The following is a 9523-nucleotide window of genomic DNA, read 5'->3' on the forward strand; positions in this document are numbered from 1 at the left end:
TGATATCCAGTTATGCCAGCCCATTTGTTGAACAAGCCCTCAAGGGTCCTTTCTCCAGTGATTTTCGTAGTCAAACTTCAATATATGCATTTGGGGTGACAAGGTTTAGTCCACAACAAGGGTGGCTTCAGAAATCCTGCATTTGTTAGTATCCTCGATAGGAACTTTAAGGGTCTATCACAAACACTTTGAACTGTGGGAGATTTTTTTTATTCTACTTTATTTTAGTTCATAGCCCCAGACAGTGGCCCTGTGTCACGGCTTTCAGGTTGTGCTGAAGTCATTCCTTTATGTAACTATCTCCCCCCACTAGCCTCCTTGTGCTTGTAGATCGGGTCTTATTTATCTTTGCCTGCTCCTTGATACTTCTTGAACAAACTGGGAACAAATCTTCCCGCTGTCTGTGTACGTACGCAGACCTCTGTGTCAGCAAAGGTCCTAACTCTCAGTCTCTTGTTTTCTCAGCCACCGCTGGTCCAGGCCATCTTCAGTGGAGATCCAGAAGAGATTCGTATGCTCATCCACAAGACGGAAGATGTGAACGCACTGGTAAGAGATGCTCTGGTCCTGCAGGGCCTCTTCTGGGGCAAGCAAGGAAGGGCTCGTTGACATTTTCTGTCCTGTGGACCTCTCTAGGACATAGTTAGAACCCTGGGCTGCTTTTTAGGTTATTGTTTTAAGAACCCATGCAATGAAACTCTAGGGTTAGACTAAATCAATTATATTGAAATACTGTTGTAAAGATCTAAAGACTGAAGGAGCAGTCACCCTGTGTGACAGTGCTTCCCTAGGACACACAAGGCCTGGGTTGGACCCCAGCCCTGTGCAAAAATCAAAAAAAAAAAATCAAATTAAGGATACAGTCATATGTATCCTTAAGATGGTTTTATTCTAAACAACTCATCAATGAAAGCATCACACAGTAGGGAGCTATGTCAGCACGTCTCCGTGAACTTTTATACGGTCAGAGGGACCTTTCTGAAGCCTGGGGTGTTGCACTTTCCCTGCCAACCACACTCATTTACTTTTCCACCCTTGGAGGAGCAAAAACCATGACCGAGTTGAGGCTAGAGGGAAAACCCCACTTTCTTTCCCATCTGTATTCGTCTTGAGATGGAAGAGCAGATCTGACGGTGAGCACGGAACAGAGTCGCCAGCACGGCATTCTGAGCGAGCTGCGCCCGTCTCATGTGTTGGGAGCCATGCCTGTGATTTCTCCTGGCGCCAGTGCCAGGCTGAACATGGTTACTCCAGCGGTTTGCGGCCGTGAGAAAAGGATCCCGGCCCCCACGGAGAAGGCAGAGAGAGTGATGATGTAGCGTAGTTCTTTCCTGGTGATGATGTAGCGTAGTTCTTTCCTGGTGATGGCCCTTGGCTCACCGGTGAAGTTTGGCAGCCTGTGCCCGTGGGCCAGCAGATAGGGAAGCTTTTGATTTCTTTTTTTTCCGTGAGGAAAGAAAGGATAACATTCTTTGCCACGAGCGACTGGCAGGAAGCGGAAACCTGAGTGTCCACAGTTTGGCTGAAGCGTGGCCATCCATCTTACGCACCCTGTCTGTTCTGCTTTCGCCCCGCCCTTGCTGAGCCGAGGCACTGGGCCGAGCCAGACCCACTCACCCTCTGCCCATTATAGGAAAAGTCTGCTGCTTCTTGTTCTAGGTACTATGACCCTGGGATGAACCATGGGACTCCCCAGCTCTCACATCGTCTCTGAAGTCGTTAAACCTTAGGCGTGCTTGAACATATGCGTATTTTTCTGAGAAAAGGGTCAAGGTTTTCACTGCATTCCTGAAAAAGCCTTTGGACATCCATCAAAAGATAAGCACCTGTAACGTACCTGCGCAGTCCCATGCAATAAGTCACCCGCTCTAAAGAAAGGGAAAAGCATTAGTCAAGAGCTCAATCTTTTGGTAGTTTCTTAGAGTTAGGTCTAACAAGCAATTAGGTGTAGGACGGGGCTGCTAATTCGCTTAACGTCATCTGATTATCAAAATGCTCAGGCCCCTTGGGAGAAGAGTCCTCTTTCAGGTGTAGTGTTTGACAGAAAGGACCCGGAATCCAGTAGGTCTTCAGGGTAAGCAGAGCTTTGCCCTGGGGTGATATCCCCAAGTATCTCTCCATCAGATCTGCTGGTGGCTCCCTTCCAAGACACATCCCTTGTGCTGAGGCGGTCGGTACAGATGGGTGTGGCTCTCCGGAAAGCCTTTTGGCAGCTTCTCCCCAGCTGGCAGAGAGAACACCAGGGCGATGTCTTGAGATGCTATTTTTTTTTTTACAAGGTAAGCCAGATGAAGTCAGGGACAGATGACTTGCCGAGGCAGCTGGGCATCGGTCCAGGGTCCGTGGGGTGTGCCCAGGAAGACATGAAGCAAGTTCCCTGTCAAGAGCTTTGACATCACAGGAATTTGCCCGGACTATTTCGGTGGCTGCGGGCCAAGCCCTTGCAAGCCTAAGGCAGGGTTACAACCTTTTCCCAGTGGTCAGGAGCAAACAGAGCTTTTATTTAGCAACACCTCAGGAAGTTGTACTGGCCTCTGCATGGCCTTTGTTTCGTTTTGGAAAAGCAACAAGCATTGACGGTTGGTACAAATTGCTTGGACGGTGCCCAGCTATGTCACTGAGTTAGTTAGGTTTCGCTCTGGTAACACACAGATGCCCGATGAATGTTTGAAGTAGGGGAGCTCATTTCTCTCAGCAGCAGATGAGGAGAGTGTCCCCAACTTACGTGGTGTTCCTGGTATGAAGGTGTGGTTTCTGAGGTCACGGTTAGGGTCATCTGTAGTCCTGCTGAAGAAAGAACAAGGAGCCTAGAAGGAAAGTGTGAAGAGGTTTGCACAGGTCGGTGCTGGAGATGGGAGTCTCCCTTCACCCAGAAGACCTCTGTCCTAAAGCCACACGGGCTCCAGGGGAGGATGGGGTGTCACTGTGGCACTGTGCCCCTGAAAAGCCTGCACCATCGGCTTTGGTCTTACAGCCTTCCGGGGAGTCGGTGATTCTACTAACTTATCTCAGGGGCATCGCGTGAATGCTTCTGTTATTGACAGAGCCACAACTTCTGTTAAGAAGCGCCAGGGACACAGTAGTGGGCACCGAGTTCCCAGAGTGAAGTCAAGAAATGAGAAAGCACTCTGATGAACTTGGAAGGGGAAAACCCAGGCCGCGCTGGAGGCCCATCTTCAGAAGCTGATCTAATGCAAGGGCTGGCTGTGTGTGTGGCAGCCGGGAAGGGAGGGGAGGGGGAAGTGAACACAGGAGTGATTGACAGCTGAGTGCTGCAAACACGGGGTGGGGCTGCCTTCCACAGTGAAGCCTTCCTGTTGAAGGGAATTGCTCCTTTTGTTACACTCACAGACCCAGAAACCCCCTGTCCCCCACCTCCCTCTGCCACACGGGGAAAGAGATCTCGGATCCCACTATCACAGGCTCGTAGGCTGTGATGACGCCGTTAACCTTGTCTCTCATTGCCAGGGTTCCTTAGGGACCAGGCAGATTGGCGGAGCATTGGTTAGGTTACCTGGGGTCAGGCTCCCTTAACTGGTCCCCACTCTCAATCACTTTTTGCCCAAGAAATATTTGTGCAACCCTGAGTGTATAGGTGCATAAAACGAGTGTAATAATGAACTATTTACTCACAATGCCTTACTTTTAAAATAATCATTTGGTATACATATAATTTTGCTGTTTATTAAAGACTAAAGCAAACGTACATATTACGTGAGAGTGATATGCTTTTAAAACTCTTGTTTTTACACTTTTTTTTTTTTTTTGGTTTTTCGAGACAGGGTTTCTCTGTGGCTTTGGAGCCTGTCCTGGAACTAGCTCTGTAGACCAGGCTGGTCTAGAACTCACAGAGATCCGCCTGCCTCTGCCTCCCGAGTGCTGGGATTAAAGGCGTGCGCCACCACCGCCCATGTTTTTACACTTTTAAAGATTTATTTTATATTGAATTGTGTGTGTGTGTGTCTGTCTGTCTGTCTGTCTGTCTGTGTGGGTAGCTGCATTTGAACAGGAGCCCACAGAGACCAGACGCACTGGATTCTTCCGCGCCCACAGGTGATTGTGAGCTAGCGTAGGTGGGCACTGGGGGCGAGACACGGTTCCTCTGCAAGAGAAGCACATGCTCTAACCACCAGGCAATCCTTCCAGCTTCTTGGTGGGCTCTAAAGTTTTACATGAAGAACGGAACCTCGTCTGAGTGTTTGGCACCGCAGGGTCGAGACTGTCTCCCATGCCTTTCGGTTTTTGCCATGGCTGTGATGGCCTCTTTCTACAAACATGTAGAATAAAACGACATGTATATGATTAGGACCCTCTCAAAGCATTGTGGGAAGTACTGCCACAACCCAAATGCACAATCTCTCTTATGGAATTCAAGCCACCAATTGAGGTTAACGATTTGGTGTGTGCACACGGGTACGTGTGCAGGTGTGCAATCTGCCTCTTTTACTCGGGCTTCTGGTAATTGGACTCAGTCTTCACGCTTGCAGGGCATGTAATGTTTACCAGTGAAGCCATCTCGTAGGCTTCAAATGGCAATTTTTAAAATCAAATATTCTCACAGCGGAACCCAAAGAGACACTAATTTGATATTTGCGTGTAAGAGGGAGATAGCAAAATGTTCTATTTTCCACAATAAAAAATCACGAAGTTTCTTAAGTGAGCAAAAACTTTGTACGGCAGCAATGGTGTCTGTCACCTCCAGCAGTCTTGAACTGAGCCGAGGGGTTGCAGGCAGCATTGGTTAGTGTGTGGCGGGAAGGCATGCACAGTGCAGCGCGCATGTCTTGTTTGAGCTTCAGTGAAGCCTGAGCAAGCCGGCTAGAAACACCTTTGGCTCCTTACGTATTTGAGTTTGAACTAAAATCTGACCATTCAAGTTCAGACACTTCTTACGATTGCCGTTTTCTTCATGACCCCCACATTCAGCTGGGTTGTGACCCACAGTTTAAGAGGCAGTGTTGCCCAGGGCTCAGCTGGGAGATGATTGATGTTCTGGTTGAAAGGCCGAGAGAATTTAGGTGGATCAGAGGAACCTGTGGACATGTCAGGATGATCACTTTGGATCCTTCTGCGGTCTCTGTCGTGAGTGGCATCTCAGAGCCTAGAAATGCGCGGTGACTGTTGTATAGCCTCAGGTATCCACGTAAGCCGATTCAGATGTGGCTGATCACGAGGAAGACTTGATAAACCTCCACTGGAATCAGCACATTGAGCTTAGGTTAGAGAAGAGCATCTTAATTTACAACCTCACAAGTCCAGACTTCAGAGACTGAACTCAGTAGGAACACACGTTAGGGTCACGTGACAGCACCCTGATACTTGAAGATGGTCTTATTGCGCCATACAGCCATCTGGACAGAGGCAAATTGGGGCCTGGCCACGGTGAGAGGCGAAGACGGGGAGGAAAATGGCGGCACTCTCAACATACATACAGACGTACACATATATACACACATGTAATACACACATACACACAGACACATACACACATATATACACATACATATACACATACACAGATACACACATACACAAACATACATACACACATATGTACATGTACACGCATATACCCACATACACACACACATACACACATATTCACACAGACACGCACAGTGTAAAAAATTAAAAATATAACCTTCCACCTATTCATCTTTCTTCTCTTGCCTTCAAGAATTTCTCATTTTATTTTGTTGATTTTTTTTTTTTAAGCATGCGACCTGAGTAAGGGCAGACCGCCTGAAATGCAGAGGGGTTGCAGTTAGCTCCACCCCAAGCCTTCCTAACTAGACATTTTGGACTCACCCTGGACTTTGGGTTAACTTTTCTTTGGTCGTCTTTGCCTCTGTGAAGCACCATGTTCGGCACAAGTGTCCCAAATTTTTATCAGTGTTGGCGGCATTAAATCCCGCACCTTCTATGCTTGTTGGTCCCACTTCGCCCCCTCCTGTTGCTGCGCACCCTCGGGAGCCGCACACGCCTGTCTGTTCCTGTGCTCCAGATGTCTGGTTACAGTGCAAACAGTGCTGTTTGCTTTTAGTGAAGCAAATGTTTTCTGTGTTCAGCGGAGCCTGTGAAATCTCATTAAGAAGCCAGTCATTAGCCCCGACTAAGTAAACCCCGGATGTTTGGTGTGAATATTTTAACTTCCCCTCCCCAAGCTAGCTCAGCTTTTTCAAGGTTACTGTCAGCTGGGACCAATAACTTTTCAGTCACCTGTCCAGCATGCATCCGCTCCATCTTCGGGAATCTCCACCCACTGGCCGGAGTGGGGGATTTCACTTCATACAGGAGACTCGGGAGCGCTGGAAACTGGCCTTTAGCTGGTGATTGCCAACAGTCTCTATTCTTCCCTGTCTGTCTTTATAAACATTATGGGCTTTCACAAAGGCCAGCATTCTCTTCTTACTGGTGTGTGTGTGTGTGTGTGTGTGTGTGTGTGTGTGTGTGTGTGTGCTTAATATTAAGTGTTTATTTTCAAACCTAAGATCACAAGCCATGAAGATGCATGGAGCTCAAAGTAGTGACTCAGACACTGTTAGCATGACTGACTGTGTTCACACGCACTGTTAGCATGACTGTGTTCTCATGCACTGTTAGCATGTGCTCACATGCACTGGGCACACTGACATGGAATGGTGCAGAGATTTCCCCCTAAGGAAGAATGTACCATGGTAGCATCTTAAGCGTGTTTCCCAGAGTCCAGAACGAGACTCCCCCCTAAGGAGGGAGAAGAGATAATTCAGTGGCTAAATACATTGGAAAGCTCTTGTCCTACATATTCCCTCAGGCTTTCGTGATTCATAACACGTTACGGTACAAAAGACTGAAGGTTTCTGCCCACAGGACATCAGTTTAACAGGATGCTTCTCAAGGTATCTGACTTCTCAATCTTCTCCCCAAATGGTCTTCGTCACTGTTATCGTAAGACCATCATCCAAACTGACAGGCAACTTCAGAAAACCTCCAGAATGGTCTCTGGCGTTGTTTCCTGAACTTCAGCAGGCAACAAGATCTCAGAGTGCGCAGGCTGATGGGCGTCACCCCTGGGTCCCGGGAGGGGCCCAAGGGGCTGTGCTTCCAGTCAGTTTCCAGGGGTTGCCAGCATTTCTGTCTGGGGACCACACTTTGAGGACTGGCTCGTGGTCAAACCGGAAATAGAGAGAACGGATATTCTGATGCGTGACGAGGGACTGCCATCGGCCCATGGCTTTATGACGTAGAAGTCAACACTCATTCAGCAGCCGTAGGCAGGGTTTCCGAGCACTGTGTCAGGTACTGGGTATGCGCTGCTGTTGAATATAGGCCTGGTAGCCGTCTTCAGAAGCCTGCGTGTAGTGGACAGATACACGGCGATCTGTTCGAGAAGATTGGTCAGTTGGTACTTACAAACTAGGAGGCCTTCTGAGAAGGAAGCTAACCGTGAGCTATGGCTCCCAGTTAAAGAGCCAGGAAAGGCCTCTGTAGTGGTGGAGACATATAGACTGAGTCTGGTCATGAGACACTGGACAGCTTGAGAAGACTGGAACATTCTTCAGGTTGGATGAAGATATGAGCAAGGACTCTAAGGCGGGATGGTAGCAGTGGGTGCACTGCCATGTGCACGTAGACTTCTTCCATGTGTGGTGGGAGGGCAGGGGATGCCCTGACGGCTTCTCTGCAGATGTGGAGACAGGTCCCTTGAGGTTGGATGATAGGCCAGATGTGAAGGGCAAGGAAGAGCTGGCCGCCAAGTGTGGCTCCTGGCCTGAGAAGCAGAGAGGAGGAGGGACAAGTGGCATCAGGAGTCCTTTTGTTTCTGAGAGAAGCCAGAACTGAAGACTTGCTTTTCTGGGGGGCAGTGAAGCGATCGTTATTCTGCAGACACAGTAATTGACTGTGGGGAGAGGGGGTGGGGTTTAATAAGCATGCTTGTTGACAGAGCTCCCTATAAAGTGGCTATCAGCGACCGCCTAGCTGCCTTGCGTTAGAAAGCAAATAAGGCCATTGAACAGTAAACAACATGTATCTTCCTGTGATAATAGAGAATGCCGGGCTCTCAGAGATTCGCAGTTGCTATGTAACGAACAGGAGACAGCTACTCCGTTATGTGCACAGCTTGTCTGGGTTGGGAATCCTGGCAGGGCACGGTGGGATAGCCTTTGCCATTTCAGGATTGGGATTAGTTGGGAAGTTCCACTAGCTGGGTGACTTGAAATGGAAGGCGAAATTATTTTGGGGTTCACTCACAAGTCTGTCTGTCTGAGCTTGGCTTTTATACGCGGCGGGCTTTCTGTCTGCAGGGAGGCCAGGGTGTAGTTGAAGTTCTGACTTGGCAACTCAAAGGTCATAGACGAGCATTTTTGCAAAGGTCTCCGATCTCTCAAGGATGGAGGGCAGGTAGCCAGACTCAAATTCTGCTTCACAGAATCCCAGGTGAGAAGAGGTTGCCGGGCTTAGAATGCTGCCTCTGGCGAGAGATGGCTCTTTGGGAAGTAGAGCCAAGTGAGGGGAAGAGTTGGACAGTTTGAGTTAAATCACGTGTTAAGGACGACCTTTGGCCTTGAGCCGGTGATGCTTTTAATAACGTTTCCGGTCTCCTCTGCTTGCCCAGCCCTCAGAAGTGAAGCCACCAACCCTAGTTTGTGCCATTAGAGAACCAGAGAATGTTCTTAAACCAGGGCAGGAGAGAAGAGGTTTGACCTGGTCACAGGTCACCCACGAGGCTTGCTTTGATGCATCCGGGTGGCCTTCCTCCTTAGAGTAACACCGAACGGTGTTAGACGTTATTCTCGACGTGGACGGTGTTGAGTGGCTGGAAGACACTGGTCTGTAATGTATTTTCAGGCTGAAAAACCTTCTCTTCCCCGCATTTATCTGAAATGGCGTGTTGAAAGAATACAGCAATTATTAAGGCGTTCTATTTTTTATTATTTACTTTTTAAACTTTAACCCACTTATTTAAGTGCAAGCCTTTAGAAGGCTGTTTGGCTTCATGCTCTTTTGGCACAGCGTTATGGCAAATTATCTTCTGGGCCGGTGACCTCCACATCTGTGGTCTTTTGACCAGATCTCAGTACCAGGTACCAGGAAAGTATTCTGTCTTGTGCAGTGGGTCTCCAGCTCGATTAGAAAGCATTTGGTCATCTCCAAAACAATCGTGCCACTTGGCACTAACGGGCACACCCTGCCTGGAAGCTCAGTAGGTTTTACAGTACTCAGGGCGCACAGCTGTGTAAGACTGCTGAGCCCCCTCCCCTCCTCCCGTAATAACTTACGTAGTACCTTCTGACACTACAATCCTAGCCAGTGGGGAGGAAGCGCCCAGCTCATTTCCAGCTGGAGTTATTTCTATCTTGAATCTAAAGTGTGTGCTATCCCCAGCCACAGGGTCTTGCCATCTTGTTTTGACCAAGAGCGATGACATTAGCTGTTCGTGTTTGGGGGTTGTCTGGGGGTGCCCTGGCTAACAACTCATCCCACGCTGGGATGTTCCAGCTAAGCCTTTATGGCTTCTGGGAACAGCGTTCTCCATCTGTGC

The 9523-nt window shown here is 48.7% G+C and overlaps 1 protein-coding gene across 6 annotated transcripts in view; it reads left to right on the forward strand.

Annotated features, from left to right (window-relative positions):
- Window positions 1–9523, forward strand: part of Ankrd44 (ankyrin repeat domain 44) — a 217620-nt gene that overhangs the window by 90561 nt on the left and 117536 nt on the right. For all 6 annotated transcript variants that reach the window (XM_026788853.1, XM_026788850.1, XM_026788851.1 and 3 more), the window contains exon 2: window positions 466–549. In XM_026788853.1, coding sequence (XP_026644654.1) covers window positions 466–549 — 84 coding nt within the window. The remainder of the gene's footprint in view (window positions 1–465; window positions 550–9523) is intronic.

Source organism: Microtus ochrogaster, unplaced genomic scaffold (genome assembly GCF_000317375.1).
Source record: "Microtus ochrogaster isolate Prairie Vole_2 unplaced genomic scaffold, MicOch1.0 UNK8, whole genome shotgun sequence".
NCBI lineage: Eukaryota > Metazoa > Chordata > Mammalia > Rodentia > Cricetidae > Microtus > Microtus ochrogaster.